Genomic DNA, 17,247 nt, shown 5'->3' with positions numbered 1-17,247 from the left:
TATCAAATTAAAATATATACTGATATGGAAAGGATAATTTAAAACAAAATAAATAAAACAAAATCAACATTTGTAACAGAAAAAAGGAAATGATAATATTTAAGAAAAAAAATAAGCACATTTTTGGAACAAAATTGTCACCCTACAGAGGCTGAATTCAAAATACCCCAAAATGATAGTGAAAACTGTGAGACAGGTTAGTCTTTGGCAGTATGAGCCTCAGTGGTTTGATCGCCCCCCTCTGTGGGCTTTATGAGGCATCCTCTTAGATTGTAACCAGAACATCACTGAACTCCTGACAGTGAAAGGTTTGCCTATTGACAGCACCAGAAGAGCTCAAACATAATGTCCCAGACCAACTGGATTTAGGTCACAGGATGAAGAAAGTGGCATTGGTGCCACTTTCTTCATCCTCTAGACCAGGGGTGGGCAATTATTTTCCTCCGAGGGCCATATTCGAATCCAGGCAAGTAGCGGAGGGCCGGCCTGCCATCAATGGTGTGAAAAAAAGAAAAATCTAAAAAATTAAATATCAAATAAAATATCACTTTTCTGTCAAATATAGGCTATTGAATCTATTATTTAATTTATTTCACGTCATAGGTATTAAGGATACACGTGCAGACAGATGCCTGAGGGCAAAAAAAAATATTGTTATCATTTTTTTAATATTACATGAACATGCCTGGCGGGCCGGCTTGAAAGGCCCTGCGGGCCGGATCCGGCCCGCGGGTCGTAATTTGCCCACCCCTGCTCTAGGGGCTGCCTGTATATTCTCAATAGTGGTGCACCAGAAGGAATATAGGACCCACCAATGCAGGGTCTCCCATGAGCCCGAGGATTTCAGCCTGATGCCTTCTGGCCGTCGGGGTCTGTGCATCCCTTGTAGGACTCGGTATCACTGACCCACCACCAAACTGCTCATAATGACTCATCAGAGCAGGAAGCTCTCCACGGCTTCTCCAGACACTTAACCTGTACATATCTGTCAAGTGTGCTCATGGTGAACACGTGTTCTGTGAAACGCACAGGGCTAAGGAGTGAAGACATCTTTTGTCTTTTATGCCAAATGCAAGGCCTGGACCCCCAAAATGACTCGTGGCCCCACTGCAGAGTGAAAGTTGTAATCATTTTTTAGAGTCAAAATGTGCTTAAATTAGTTTTAATGTTGTTTATTTGAATAGTTTATAGCGACATTGGACCTAATTTTCCTAAAAAATAGATAGCAGAATATTTAAAAAGACATAGTGTCATGATGTTCAAATTATATTTTAAATCACCTCCGGGCCCCTTGCTCCATGCCCCATGACCTGCACCTGTTAACTATTTCAGTCACACTAAAGAAACTGAAATCCTTCATCTACATGAGAGCGATTCAGCTCAACAGATTGTTCTGGGTCAGAGGTGCACATCTTGCCACTGTAACAACATTTCACACAAAATATCCTCAACACTGAGTTAATACAATAAAATTACTACTAACTACTGATAGAGTAGATCTTTGTGAGAAATAACATACAAAATATTAACATTGCTTTGTAAAATTGCCCATCCAGTGACGAACCAGAATTAAACTAGAACTAGACTAGTACCAACAGGTCTAAACCAGGACTATATCAATAAAACAATATAAATCAATATATATAATGATAATATAAATATTGTATAATGATTATATAATCTAATATTAGCCTGAAATAACAATAATAATTAGAGTTTAAAGTGTCATTCACATTGTCTTTCTTTGGTTTGTGCTTCGAAGTTATGAAGAAATTGCAAAACACAAGGCCTCATTGCTCTACAAATACATGAGCCTCTGAAGTGCTCTCCTCTGAAGTGCTCTCCTCTGAAGTGCTCTCCTCTGAAGTGCTCTCCTCTGAAGTGCTCTCCTGTCTCTTTCCCTGCACATAAAGGTCAGTCACCTGTCTGCGATGGGACAGCGCACATTTGGACACACTCCATTACTTCTGTCACTCCAGATCACTTTTAGCAGCGCGGGTCCATGACGTCACACAGACTGCGTGGAGCTGCGTTTATGTTTCACATTTAACATGAAAAGTGGACGGGATCAAAGCAGAAAGGAAACAAATGTAAGAAGGGAGCACATATTGCGCAAGAGGCCAAAGCCGCCCGTGACTCGTTCAAAACCGTGGCAAACGTGAGAGACGCGTAATGTGTGCACATTTGTCCAAACACAGGCGCACCCCACACTTTGAGAAGCTCTGGTCTGGAGTGTTGTTGCACTGTACAACACTTTAACATATGATGTGTTGTGGTCGTGGGTTTGTATTGAAAATTGATGCTTGATATCTTATGTCTATGCTTTTTATGTTTATGTTTACTGATGTTTACCCTGCCTCTAATGAGGCATATACTCATTTTCGTTTTTGTTTCATTAGTGGTTTGAAACGTGAGCAATAAGTGCTCCATCATTTTTGGGTTAGCTAACCCTACTTTTCTTAATACTTTGGATAAGTTACCGCAAAAAGTGGTGCGGTAATTGAAAACTGAGTCATATTTTTAACAGTGCGCAGTCAGACGTGTGGCTCCACCTGGTGGTAGGAGTCCGCGGAGTCATTTCTGTGATGTAATAAGGTTTGAATGTGCCTTTCTCACACACGAAATCACATACAATTTTGATATGTCCTTAGCTTATTTGTAATTTATAGGATCTTAAAAGAGAAATAATGTGTTTGTTTAAATTTACAAACACAAAAATACATCTTTATACAAAAACAACTTTATTGTGAAAACAGTAAAAATGTTGTTTACTTCTGTACCTACTTTGTGTTGCAACCCTAGAATTTCCCCATTGTGGGACAAATAAAGGCGTATCTTATATTTAATGACCACACTGATACATTGGCACTCTATCACAATGTCATGAAGGAATAACTTGCAATAATTCAATAGTTTCTAGGTTGATGAGATGGAAATGTTTCAAGGGATCTATGTCTTCACCGCTGTATCTCTGGATTTGTAGATGACTCCTCGACTCTTCAGCTCTCTGACCACACCTTAAATAAACAAGATTGAAGATGTTCAATGTAATCGTGTTCTTTGCCATATGATGTTAATACATCAAACAAAGTACTGTACCTGGAGGTAGTCTTCCCGTTACTGACACAGCGTATACACCAGGTTTGAAGTTACCTACCAGAATGAACAGAGTTAGAAAAGTCAAATTAGAATGTAACTGAACACATCACTTTCTCATTCCAGGGTGTCAATAAGATTATTACCAGTTTTAGGTTTTAAAAAGTCTCATTGGTACAAAAAATAGATACAGATGATATACAAGGGTTGCTCCTTCATAGCATTTTAATTCAGTTCATTCTTTGTTAAGAACACACAGCTGTTCAAATGTTTTACTCACCTATCCTCTGCCATTTGGCTACCCAGCTGTCTTCAGGGCTCATCATGGCTATTACACTAAAATGCGACAGACATGACAATAAATAATCAATATAATCAATCATCAACTAATCAAAGAACAAACTACTTGTTCTTTCTTACCCGTCAAAAGATGAACTCGTGCACTCGTACACCATCTCTCGATTTCCCTTCATCTGAAGATAAGACTCACAGTTGTCACAGCCATCGTATTCAAACTGGTCAATAGTCTGCAACACATAACAACAATTCTGTCAAGTGTGTCTTTGGCGTGTCTACATGATGGGAAGCAACATTTCGTGAGTTAGCTCAGCCTTAGCTGAGGAGCTACTAGCCCTGCTGTTAATTTAAAAATCTGCTCGTTTTACCTTGACTAAAGAGCAGAGGAGACACGCCCGCAGGTGCCGCAGGTCTTTGGGGACTGTTTCTAATGCCATTGTAGCTGTAGTTTATTTATTTTAGTTCTAAATAAAGTAATCGCAATACTCGAGGACTGTTTTCTGTTTTGAATAGCTTTGGTCGCTGGGAATAAACGTCATGGAAAGACCCCATGTAGTAGACTAGCGCGCGCCTGCACAGAAAGTATTTAGCGCTTTAACCAAGTTATTTACTAAAGTTACTTTTACAACAGTTGTGAATATCTGTAAATAAACTGCAGATAGATTTATAGTATTTGATATAGGAACGTAATCCTACATCAACTGTACATGGCTAAAGGCAAATTATTTACAAAAACAAAAATCAGTTCAGTTCTTGGGATATGTTTTTTTTTTTTTTCTTTCAGATTTCTCTTGCAAAGTTGACAAAAGCTCATAATGATCTACCAGAAACAATTCATCCGACGAACGACCCAGCCAACATCGCCATCTGCTGGGACAACACTGGCGAGTTCATTGTTTTAACAGGCGCTTTTTGACCAGGCGCTTTTTGAGAAGGGAGTGTCTACAGAGCCGCGGCGCGCGGCCGAAACTGCTATTTTGTGCCGCGGCTCCTGAAACAGCTGCGCTATTTGACCGCGCCGCGGTCTCTGTGAGTAGCCACGGCCGAGAAGCTCGTCCTGTTTCACTGTTGCAAAGATGATGGAAGCAACTTTGCCTATTTCAAAACTACACACATTTCCATGAGTCCGTTGTAGTGCTGGGTGTTATTCCTTTTACACTATTTAGTTTTCTTTTTACACCAAATCGTGTACATTATGTTTAATCTTATTTATGATCCCCCTTACAAATGTAAAATGGAAATAAAAACACAAACGTTAAACTTCAAATTAATTTGTAATAAAATAAGCACACCAAATACCAAAATAACAGCAGCATTCAGTGAAACAGGTCAAACAATATGACAATGTGGCACAATGTATGTTTTCATCCATTTCATGTAAAAATTGCACATCAAAAGGTTTGTAATATTAGTAAATCCCCAAGTTTTATTACTGAAAAGTAGTCCTCTGTGTCCTCAACAAAGTACGCATTCAAGTGTTCATCAAAATAATGCAACAACCATACCAATATGATATTCAGTTTCATACGTTTGTGGTTGACACCTCAGAGTAGACATCAACATTTAAAAAATAACTCAAAATATCACCTCCTTCCAAGTTTTTCATGACAAGTGTTTTAAAAGGGCCAAACTGAAACCTTTCAAAGTTTCCCAATTTGGTGTTTAAAAAAAAAAATGATAAAAAACGTTAAGAGACCTTTTGAAAAAGTTATGTTTAGCTTCTAATCTCATACACCAAACATGAAGGAGAGGATAATGAACGATACAACGACAAATAAACAACGACTTAAACAACTGGTGGTGTTCGTCTATTGAGTGATTCAAATAAAATGTCAAACCATTAGTTCAAATTGGAAACAAATCTGAATCAACAAAAGCAGCAAATGACTGAGGGGATTAAGGGAAGTCTTTCTTACAAGACAACATTCAAACCAAGATCCTTACTCCCTTCATCCACTTTCAGGCTGCCCATTTTCTCTCTCATTGTATCCATAGTTGAAATTCTGAATACTTTGTGACAATATTTCTAGGGACAGGATTTTTTGGCCAATTAAATACTGAAATAAAGTTTATGTTTGTACTGTACAACACCTTCAAGAAGATTTTGCGTCCACAACATAGTTTTCATTGGTACAAAAAAACTGTAGTGTATTGAGCAAGCAAGATTCTTTAATCCCTAAAGTTTAAACCAACATAGGATTTTGCTTTAAAGCTGTTCAATGTTTTGTATGACTGTCCTTTAATAGCGCGAAAAATAAAGCCAAGATGGTCTTCCGTTAACAAAGAATGTGTTTCTTCTTTTGAGGTTAAACAAAAAAATCTACAAAAATGGGAAGCACTGAAAGACTACAAAAGCAAATAGTCGATGTAAACCAAGATTATCCCCAGTTACCTGTACGTATATACAGTCCAAATCCATATTTTTTTTATGTTTTGTGTATGGAAAAGTTAAACCACATGAATAGTTGCCAATACCATATGTGCAGGTTTTGGGTTCGATGCCAGTTTTCAGCATAAAGCTTTTTGTTTTCTTTCTTACCCTTTCAATGGTTTTGTGTTTCTATGGTTCTTGTGTCTGTTTGTTGATCTCGACCAGAGAGATTCAAAATATTCTTTATTTCTTAAGTTATCAACAGTACGATCAATACAATCAACCTAATGGCATCAGAAGTGTTACAAGTAGCATCCTTCAATGGCATACTGAACTCAATGAAACAAACAAAGATTTAACAAAAATGAAAAAAGAAAGAATAGACATTGTATAATTACACATTTGAGACACATTTGAATGATACTGAACATCAAAAACAAACACAATTTTGTTCATCATACAACAAAAGGAGGTAGAGTCGGCTCTACCTCCTGAGGAGACTCAGGTCTTTTGGAGTGACAGGGCCACTCCTGAAGACCTTCTACGACTCTGTGGTGGCATCAGCCCTCCTATACGGTGTGGCCTGCTGGAGCAGCAGCATCACAGAGAGAGGGAGAGGAAGAGGCTGGACAGAGTCATCAAGAAGTCCAGCTCCGTCCTGGGCTGTGCTCTGGACTCGGTGCAGGAGGTGGGGGACAGAAGGGTCCTGGCTAGATTCACATCTATGCTGGACCATGAGTGTCGCCCCCTGCAGGACACTCTGTCCGCTCTGGAGAGCAGCTTCAGTGAGAGACTGATCCACCCTCGCTGTGTGAAGGAAAGGTTCCGTAGGTCTTTCCTTCCTGCTGCTGTCAGACTTTATAACAAAAACTGTTAGTACTGAACACTCGCAATACTGACCTAACCTAATACTGATGTGCAATTCTGTCATATGTGCAATTGCTGTTGGAATTCATGTGCAATTACTGTGAAATTCATGTGCAATCTATGTGCTGTCGTGACACATATTCATGTGCAATTACTGTCGTGATCACATGCAATGGTATTTATTTATTTATTTGTCTATGGGAGTTTTTGTTTATTTATAGGAGATCTTCTACTGAAAGTGTTTTTCAGACTTCCTATAAGTGATCTGTTCTTCTGTATCTACCTTTGTATCTACCTGCGTTGCACCAATGAAATTTCCCCATGTGGGACAATAAAGGAATATCTTATCTTATCTTATCTTAAAAGAGGCGTTGCAATTTTTATTTCAGACCGAATAGTTTTTGAAAAATTTTGAATGTAAAGATAAAGAAGGCAGATATGTTTTCAATCTTTTAATTGTGTCTGCTCCACCAGGGAGTGATATCACTTTCTATGCTGATGTCATGGACCTGATTGTAAACCAGGGAACCCTAATTTGTGGCGGCGATTGGAATCTTCGCATTCAGCCTACAATAGACGTGTCAAACTCAAGAGGCACTGGAGGAACAATCAATAAGAGGTTCGTATCTTGTTGAAGAATATAGGACTGACTGATATTTAGAGGGAAATGAACCCTGGGGCAAGCCAATATACCCATTTTTCAAATTATATTTTAAATCATCTCCAGGCCCCTTGCTCCATGCCCCATGACCTGCACCTGTTAACTATTTCAGTCACACTAAAGAAACTGAAATCCTTCATCTACATGAGAGCGATTCAGCTCAACAGATTGTTCTGGGTCAGAGGTGCACACATTTTTCTAATACGCATACAATCTATTCCAGAATAGATTACTTTTTTGTTCTCAATAAAGACAGATCTACAATCACCAAAGCAGATATAGGCACAATAGACCACAGTAGATTTTTCATCTACATTTCTGTAGATTTGAAAACACACAGTGGAGGTTCAATGTCTGCCGGCTTAACGACCCTTTGTTTAAGGGTTGTTAATTTTTTTTAAAAAATGTCCAACAACATGAAGACTTATCAGGAAGAAAATTATGCTGGTGAAATTTCTCCGCCCATCCTTTGGGATACCTCCAAAGCAGTCTTGAGGGGACAAATTATAGCCATAGCCTCCGGAAAAAATGAAGGAGAAAAAACTAAAAGCATTTAATTGATGGAGGAAAACCATGCCAAGAAAGGATGTCCTAAAACATTTTTAAAAAGTTAAGAGGAGAAATTAATGATCTGACTTCACAAGAAATAGTTAAGAAAATACTCTTTACCAAAGATATTATGAGACTGGACAAAAAAATCATAAATAATAACATTGCATCTGGTTCGTCCAATGTAAATGCTATGTCCTTAAATAAATAAATAAACAGGCAAAGAGATGCAATCTTAACCAAACAAGACCAAATTCAATCAGCATTTGAATCATTTTATAAAAAGCTTTTCTCAAAAATTCCAGTCGATAAAGAAAAAGATATAAGTTCCTTTCTGGACACCCTCAATTTGCCTGTTATGTCACAAGAAAAAAAGAAAAAATTAAGAGCGTTTTGGAAATACAGGATGCAATCAAAAGATCAGGGAACAATAAATCTCCAGGAGCGATGGGTTCACCTCAGAGTGGTATAAAGCTTTAAAAGACTCACTTTCCTTTAGGCAACGTGTAACTGGGCACTTAAGAAAACTCTGACCGCTCCTAGTTGGAAAGAGATAAGAGAAGAGAAGATACCAAAAGAAGGGAAGGACCGATTGTATTGTGCCTCATATAGATCTATTTCCATTCTGAATGTGGACTATTGTACATACAACTCAATAATGTCCAAAATAATGGAACAAATACTCCCAAACCTAATCCACAATGATCAGACAGGATTCATTACCAAATGATCAACATAAGACGTTCCTCACACATAATGAGCCAAAGACAAAACAACAAACCGTAATCATTAGTTTGGATGCTGAGAAAGCTTTAGATTCTGTAAGCTGGTGCTAAACACATTTCAAATCGACGATTTAATTATAAAAAATATTGGGGCTCTTTGCGATGGTCCAACATCAAGAATTAAAATCAATGGTCATCTGACGGATCCAAGAATAAAGTCAATGTTTTTATTTTTATTTTATGAAATTATATATTGTAGCAAAAGTGCTCAATTTGGGTTTATTTACCGATCCACCTCTGTTTACTCGGTAATAGTTCAGTTGTACACAAAACCTGCCAGGAGATGGCGCTGTTTATCTGTAGAACTTAATAGCTCATTGCCCCTGGGGCCCCGAGACTGCTCCGCCCCTTTCCCTCGTGCTGCATTCAGGTGCAATGAGAGAACATCCACACAGCATTTAATTGATACGATGTAATTACGATATGGAGAGTATCTATAGACCCGTTCAGGTGGAATATAGGTCAGTTCTTTGTTGTGCCGCTCGCACGTGTGTCAAAAGCTCTCTCTGGCCCCTAGAAGCTTCGCCCCGTCTCTGTAAAGTGTGATATTTCCGGGCCCCTGAAGGCCGCGCGGCTCCGAGCAGGTACAGACTTTCAATGAGCTCTCTGGGGAGCGACGCAGAGTCAGTCCGGGACCTGGAACCAGACTTACGGCGCAGGGTGGTGATATTGTGTACTGAGAGTGTTTATCTGCCCCGCGTGGAGGACCCTTCTGCCGGGACCACTTTCATTCTGGAATGTGTTTTCTGTGTCAGCTCTGCTCGCGCTCCTGACTTGTAGAAGTTTTCGCAGCGTGTTCTCGGGAGGGTTCTATCCTTTGGAGTGTTCGGGGACATAACTCGTGGAATGAGCGTGTACCATGGTGTGGACGTGCAAACTTCAGCGGAGCGACCCGAAGGAACAAGTGAATGTGTCGGGCACGAGTTTCAGCAGCACACTGTAATTGTACTGTTATATACTGTTATACTGAAGACTTCATTTCAACTGCTGATAATCATTAGGGAAAGTGTCATCATTCCAGCTTCTTCTTTAAGCTTTTTTTTTTTCTCGCAACTTCATAGTTGTAAAAACATTAGGCAACTTTTTTGGCACGTTGCGTTATCTGTCAGTAACGCCGCGGCGGCAACGTGTGAAGAAGACTTTGAAGTTCAAGTCTCAGCTTCTCCCTGTTTTTATGGATTTATTTCAAATATGTCGTTTCTCCAGGACGTACCTTCCCTTGGAGCTTCGTCACCTCGCACCCGGGCTCCAGAGCACTTATGTGGGGAACAGTAGGGGACAAACATTGACTACTTTGGAGGATCGTGCGGGACGTGGTCAACAGTAAAGTGAACCCAGTTTGTGAAGTGGAAGTCACTGCTGTACAACGTGTTTCCAGGGCGCACTCGGCCATGCACTGCACACTGGAGAAAAGTTTATTATAGCTCCTTTTCAGGGCCACCGTGTGCAGCAGTGACACTCCGGCGAACCTGGATATGTAAACACAAACTCTTTTGGTGCCAAACGCTACGTGTGGATTTTCTTCTTGTTATTCACCGCTTCTCTTCATTCGCGTGAATCCGTCTCTCCGCGGGGCTTGTGTGCTTTGAAGTCCACCATGTGCGGCCGGCCAGTGCCGCTCCTGCCCGGGCCATGAGCGTCCTCCCGCGGCGCCTGGCCGGGCTCTGGCCGTGGCTGCTCATGACGGGCCTGCATCTGGTGCTGGGCCAGCCAGGCCTGGGCCAACCAGAGTCCGAGCGACCGCTTCTGCGAGCGCTGATCAAGGTGACCCTGCTCCAGCAGGAGCCCACGGGCAAAACCATCACGCTGGAGGGTCTGTTTGTGGGAGGAAGTGCGGGCTACGCGGAGGGAAAGTTAATGCAGGTGAGTGTCATGTCTGTGGACGCACATGTGCGGCTTGTGTGCAAGGCCTGTTCAACTAAACATATTCACCCCAGAGATCACACTGCAAAGTCTGTTATAATGGCCCTTATTACACACATATGCAGACACGTATGGTAATACTGGCCACACATTGGTCTGGGCAGCTGTGGTTCTACCAATGAGACGATTTAATTACAAATATGTGACATTGCCTCAATAAATGCAGTGTATTCTACATCTGATGAAACCCTCCTATGGTGTAACATAAGCCTATCTTTGATGTTTAGGCTGTTGTCTTGTTAGCTGCTGTTGTCCCATGTGTTCATTTACTTAACATCTGAAATAGATTGAATAAACTTTTCAGGCTGCTACCAGGGACTTTTGTAAAATCACATCAAAGGAGGAGTCACTTCAAATGGTTTGGCGTTTCACCCGCCGTCTTGTGGGCATCTTTAGTTTGCATTCTGGTATCATCTCACTTTGTACAAAACCAAACCTAACTTCTCCCTGTAGAGTGTGGTATTGTTGTGCCTGGGGTAGTGCATTTTCAAAAGGGGTCTGTGTGCTCCAAGGCCACACTTCCAGCTCAGCGCGCTGCATGTGATGACAGAATATCAAAATTCCTTAAACAATAGTGATGACATACAAGTGCTTTAGAGGTTAGTTTCTTCTTAGCCAATTTTACTCACCATTTAAAAACATGTCTTTGGTTGGTTGTCAACTGTTTTGCTCCAAAGTATTTGAGGTATTCAGTGCTCTTTCAACATTTGAATATCAAAGTTTGGTTTAAACTGTTAAACAAGCAACTGCTGCACAGGCTTAAGCAAACTTGTGATATAAGCAAAAGTGATTTCTTTTGTGAAAAGTGTGCCGCCTTCAGTCTGTATTTGTGAAGTATGCATTCTATTCAATGTGCATATTTTGGATTCAAGAGTGGATTAAGACCGCCTGGTCATAAAGCGGGGCTATGTCAATGTATTTGCTGTCTCCAAAGGAACTGGAGGACAGATATGAGGTGCTGTGGGCTGACGTCTCTCCTCATCACTCACCAGATGTGTTAGCGATGCTGAATGGGAAGCCATGGTGAGCTGAAATTGATTGAAGGATTGACATGGATTGTTTAGTGGCGGAAGTACCCTAATTTATCATCCTTTTTTGTCAATAAATGAACTGCATGCTTTTATGGGAGTGCTTCATGTAGGCAAACCATTGATGAGAGCCTATGGTCAACACACTGCTGTTATTGTGTTCCCAGCCTGTACCACAGTGCAGTGTTGCCACAGGATGCCCTTTGTTGCAGCTTATGCCTGTTTGGACAGGTCCTCCTCAGCTCTGCAGGCTGCTCCACTGTCCCACTTTAAGTTTCCTTCTATGGTGGGATGAAAGCCACTGTCCAAATGAATCACAAAGTCAGTGCACACCTCTTCGGATAGAAAATAAGCATAGAATCTTGAATTTAATTGAACCTAAACCAGGAATATTTCAGTCATAAAGTTGATCCAAACCAGTTCTAAAGCAAGACTGAGCCAAGTATAAACCTAAAATGAAGCTAGGTTCTAAAAAGTGTGTTACAGTTTGACAAACCTTTAGACATTGTCCACTCTGTTGTCAGAACATTGATATGACTTAACGGATCTTCTGATCGACTCTAATCTTATTGTATTTCTTTTTTTAAATTTAATTTATTTATTTTTAAAATTCAAGGGAAAGCTGAAAAGCAGATGAGCAGGTATAGATCAGCCATGACAACTCTATCTGTGCTTCCCCTGCATGCTTTGAATGAATATGTTGGATACTGTAGCTAAGATCTGTCCAACACCATTTGACAAATACAAGTGGTCAGGAATTTGGACTGTGCTTCTACTAAATCTTGGGGCAAAGCTCTGGTTGAGAGAATTTCATTAGCTGTTGAACAGCTTATTAGGAATCAGGAAGCCTAAAGATTGTGACTCTGACTGTACATTCTTCTACCCTCGACTTTTTTTTAAGACAGACTCCCAAAAATACATAATTTATAATGAAGATAATTGAGAGGCCATTAACACCACTTCACATTCTTGGGCCTTGCTTCATGTGTCCCTGTAGGTCTGGCCGGGTTTCTCCTCCCTCTCCCTGGGCTCTCAGAAGCTGCCGCTGTGGGTTGTTGTTAGGGACAGGGATGAAGAGATGGGAGGGCGGAGGGGAGCCCTGGGATAACTTCAAAGTGTGTCCATCTCTGAACGTAAGCTTGGATGATTAAAAAGCGACACTGTTTACTCTGGACTTCCCACATGGGCCCTGTGCTCCCCCTCCCTCTAGACTTCCTGTCCATACTTCCTATCATTCTGGATGAGATAACAACCTATGCAAAGTTCCTCGGGGCTCCTACAGGCTGTACGTCGCTGCTGTCGCACATAGCGTACACTTTCCCAATGTGTGAGAAACAAGGCCGCATTTTATTTGAATTGGCATGTTCTTTAAAGCACATCCATATTTATCATGTTAATGCCCTGCAGTTGTTTTGAGCAGAGCGGGTTGTCTGTGCTGTGACAGCTCTGGATGTGGACTCAACACAACAGGAAGATGTTACAATGCCTTAGACTCATTTTGGGCCCAAAATCAAGTTATGATTTTTTTATAATACATTTAGTTGACCAGTACATTCAATATTACCTCCAAGTGTCCATTTTCAGGTTCAATGCTAAAGTTGGTCTTTTCTTTTTGTAAATGTCCAGTTACTTCAGTTCAGTCCATTACAGTTGGCTCCGTCCCTGTCATCCATATCCTTGTTATGATTTTTGCAGCCTTAAGTACATTCCACAGGTATCCATTTATAATTTTCATCGTTGGAGTTTTACTTCTGAGATACAGCTTTAACGTTTTCAGATGAATTCTAGTGGCTCTTGGTTGTGTTGTTCTTCCTGCATATCTGGCATACAGTGTACAACCTCAGTACTCCACCTAAATGTCAGTGCATCAACTATTCCCCTCCCTATCTGCCCTTTCGCAACATGACAATTCCAAGTACGTCTGAAATCACTATAAGCTCTCAATTTCCCTGTGCTTTGCCTCAGCACCTGGTGGATGAACGCTGCCTTTTCTGTGATCAGCCAGGGCCATCTGAGGACAGGCGCCTTCTCTACCAGCAGAATATGATCATGTTATACGCAGAAGTGTTGGTACAGAGATTAATCCTATCTGTTGTTTGCCCAAGCCGCCCAGGTTTACTCAGAATGTCAGCGTGCTCCCCTGTGTGCGACCTCTCAGACAGGCTGGACTAATGGCTTCTCCTGCCTCCTGACAAATGTGCAGCCCGCAGCTCCGGAAACTACTGCTGTGGCTCTGATGCGGAGATGTTTCAGGGCACGAGGAAGAGGCAATTACAGGGAAAACATGGCAAGTCTCTCAATCCCGCGATACCCTTTTTAACTCATTATAGCAGGTCTGGAATAGTGCAGTGTATATCAGTTACACAACACATTCTTTACATTTTCCCTTCACGCTGCTCTTTTATATCACGGTCTTATTCAACAAGTCCCTCCCTCCTCGAGTGCAAAATACTTTTTGTAGCTCGCCCATACATACACACAAACGTGTAGCTATCAAGCACATTGCAGTGCAGTGTTGGTTTTTATTAGCACTATGATTGAAATTCAAAGAGATTTGTTCTAGTATATATGTTTTGCTATGGAAAGTACATTCATGCTGAGCTCTGGAGTCTAATCATTTAAACCGTCTTCATGCGTTTCAACCCCAACCACTGCTCTTAAATACATAATAATAATTAGCATTAATAGACCTAAAATCCTGGGAAAGCTGTTTCTAGAAGAGTCTTTGAACGTTGCTTAAATTCAGCCTCCCAAAGCACCTCTGAACCCTGACAGCATGACTTTATGATGGCTAATTGATCTGGGGCAGACTTGTGGAAAAGCAGGGCACACACTCTTTGTCTGGCCCTTCTTTCATTGTGTCGCTCCTAAAAAAGCTCTTCCCACCAGGGCGCTTGGGGGAGCCGCCAGTGTAGGCAGCTGTTTTAAGTTGTGCCATTATGTGGCCTAGCATCGATTACAAAGAAGTGGAATGAGTCATCACTTGAGTAGTGCTATAAAAGAGCTCACACATGCACACTTATATACACAATTTGGCCGCACAGATGCCTTTGATGGCACCATACCTGGCACAGGATTAGCCAGGGCGTTTTCCTGGTCAACGGAATCCAATTGTGTCTAAATTCAGGGTTAGACAAAAAGCTCAACATTTATGCTCACCTATGGCGACCTCTTGGAAAACGTCCTGGTTGTGTCAGGTCAAGAGAAGCACCTGTCCATTTGAAAGTGTTCTGTCGAGAGCAGAGAGAAAACACTGTTGATCTACAGTGGAGCAGAGGCCAAGCTTTCCCAGCATCCCCTGAGGATCAAGCCTACTGCTTTTCAGGCAGATTTACAATCATATGGAGCAGATAGCATCTGATAGCATTGGAATTCCATTTATATATTCATTGATATTATATTCACTCCAGATAGTATGTCTGGTTGCAAATGAAAACAAAAATAGGCTAAATCACAGTGCAACAAGTAGCTGAAGAATATAAAAATAAAATGACTATGCCAACATAAATGTTTTTCCCCGCCATTAATTTACAGGCAGATTGTTTAAGTACATTTTGTTACAATATTTAGTGTTTTATTTGTATTTTTTTAATCATTACACAGCGTTGCTATTATTAGTTTCAGGCAAATTATTTTAACGATTTTGTGAGGACTTTTTCCCATTCAAAAGAAAACACTCTATCAACATTTCAACCCTACAGTGTCACAGATACAGTCTCACACAGCAGTGATGCATTCTTACTCACCTCTTTTTGATTGAGCAGGCCACTCTTGTGCTTGACTGCTATTTAAAACAGTTGTAATTCACTGCACGTGCTTTAGGACAAAATGGTGAAATGTACTCCAATAGGCAACAGAAAGTGCCTTATTTGGAGAGTTTGGAAAGCTTTCATCATAAACAATTGAATGCAAAACTCCCCTAAAGTTAACATTTATGATGGTTTCAGAAGGAAAAGCATTTCTGAAGAGTAATGATAATAGTTTAGTAATGCAAATGATAGTTGTTTAGTAGCACACTCGAGGCCTTATACTGCAGCCGCAGCTGCCCTGGGGTAGTTAATCTGTGCCATCGGCCCTTTCGAGCACAGTCAATCACTCACACACCACATTCATACATAGGCAAAGTTGAGATAAAGTACAGTTGTAATAGTGTTCATATTAATGATTTAAGCTGTTATGTGTGGTTCATTTAACTTCTAATCAATTTACTGTGTTTAATGTATTGATGGTAAATATATTTAATTAAATTTGTATTTTTTTATTCTGTTATAAGAAAATGGAAGGTATTAAAATATGATTTATTGAACAATGAGGCTTAAGGGGTGAGATTAAATAAGTTTTTACATCCACCCCTCTTTTTCGAACATGTATTATTTATTTGTTTTGAAGTAAAATTGTTCTTAGGTGCCTAATTGAACTTTGTTTTGGAGACATTTAAGTACCAACGCAGCGCTCCTTATTTCTATTTTTCTTATATGAATCAGAATGTTGTTTTATTCATTGTTTTCACTTGATACTGATATGATAAAGCATGTTTGGAAAAATACATATAATTAAAAAAAATAAATAAATAATGGTTTTAAGTAGCCTAATGTTATTTTAAGTAACCTTTGTTTGAGCACATTTTGTGTACTCTCTCCTCCTCTGGACCAGACTGATATTGTTAAGTTAATCTTTTCCCCTTAAGTTTGTTTAGGACTATTCTGCTCCAATGCTCAGCTCAATGATTTGTAAAGGGAAGAGCTTTCACCTGTGCAACTGTTTGATTCTTTATGGATGTGTGTACAAGCATGAGTGCACCATTGTGTGAGTGTTTAAAGTGTGTGTGTGTGTGTGTGTGTGTGTGTGTGTGCGTGCGTGTGTGTGCGTGCGTGTGTGTGTGCGTGCGTGCATGTGTGTGCGTGCGTGCATGTGTGTGTTTGTGTGTGTGCGTGCATGTGTGTGTTTGTGTGTGTGCGTGCGTGCCAGCGTGTGTGTGTGTCAGAGGGAGAGCGAGGCGGAGCTCCCATACTGAGATCATTTACCTAACTCTATTAAGAAGGATCAAAGTGACTTAGATCTCAGTGCTGCATGACTACAATGCCATATTGTAACCCCAGATCCAGAAAGATAACACACTCCACTAAAAAATGCTTTATGTCTCCCCCAAGTCACATGGTGTGTTCCAAACAACAGCATGTCTCGTTTGTGACCATTCGCTGGTGTTTCAAAATTACTTCATTGTGCCTTGTAATTACAGGACTTGTCGTGCCCCATGCAGAGTTATGTTTATTGAATGGACAAGGTCTAACATCAGAATCTGTGTGCTATAAATATTTTACATGGTGATCTTTATCTTTATACAAGTTTATTTTTCATTAATGCTAAGTCAAATCTAATTTCACCAGTTTTCATTAGTGCTTGGGCCTCCCCCGCTGATCTGCAGTGAAGGATTGCTCTGTGACGGCCGCTGATCATACTCTGTGTCACATGACTGCCAGCATGATAGATGAGTGCTCTCAGATGGACCAAATGAGAAGTGCATGCTCTGCTCCAGACAAAGCCCCAGATAAGTGTGTTTAGGTCTGTTTGTCCATGTGTGTTCGCAGGGAGCCCTCTACTCTGTCCGTGTGCACCCGCAGGGAACCCTCTGTTCTGTCCGTTAGTCTGTATTTCTATGCAGAATGCCCC

General features: G+C 40.6%; 2 protein-coding genes across 2 annotated transcripts in view; one reads left to right on the top strand and one right to left on the bottom strand.

Annotated features, from left to right (window-relative positions):
- Positions 1-2,831: 2,831 nt before the first annotated feature.
- On the bottom strand, positions 2,832-3,954 carry supt4h1 (SPT4 homolog, DSIF elongation factor subunit). The gene is made up of 5 exons (XM_072445578.1): positions 3,762-3,954; positions 3,517-3,623; positions 3,377-3,432; positions 3,100-3,153; positions 2,832-3,017 (listed from the first exon to the last, which is right to left on the bottom strand). The coding sequence occupies exons 1-5, from the start codon at positions 3,828-3,830 to the stop codon at positions 2,950-2,952; spliced, it is 354 nt and encodes a 117-aa protein (XP_072301679.1). The 5' UTR covers positions 3,831-3,954; the 3' UTR covers positions 2,832-2,949.
- Positions 3,955-10,023: 6,069 nt separating this feature from the next.
- rnf43 (ring finger protein 43) overlaps positions 10,024-17,247 on the top strand; it is a 70,073-nt gene continuing 62,849 nt past the window's right edge. Inside the window, exon 1 of the mRNA XM_072446673.1 lies at positions 10,024-10,489. Coding sequence (XP_072302774.1) covers positions 10,259-10,489 — 231 coding nt within the window. The 5' untranslated portion in view covers positions 10,024-10,258. The remainder of the gene's footprint in view (positions 10,490-17,247) is intronic.

Source organism: Eucyclogobius newberryi, unplaced genomic scaffold (assembly GCF_026437365.1).
Source record: "Eucyclogobius newberryi isolate DKJ021-1_F unplaced genomic scaffold, fEucNew1.0.hap1 SCAF_15, whole genome shotgun sequence".
Taxonomy (NCBI): Eukaryota; Metazoa; Chordata; class Actinopteri; order Gobiiformes; family Gobiidae; genus Eucyclogobius; species Eucyclogobius newberryi.
The sequence above is the reverse complement of the archived record's forward strand: the minus strand, read 5'-3'. Positions and strand labels throughout refer to the sequence as shown.

Coding starts and splice junctions, on each gene's coding strand:
- supt4h1 (XM_072445578.1), bottom strand. CDS start 3,830: ATGGCATTAGAAACAGTCCCCAAAGACCTGCGGCACCTGCGGGCGTGT. Junction 3,624..3,761: donor TCCTCTGCTCTTTAGTCAAG/GTAAAACGAGCA, acceptor TATGTGTTGCAG/ACTATTGACCAGTTTGAATA. Junction 3,154..3,376: donor AGCCAAATGGCAGAGGATAG/GTGAGTAAAACA, acceptor TCATTCTGGTAG/GTAACTTCAAACCTGGTGTA.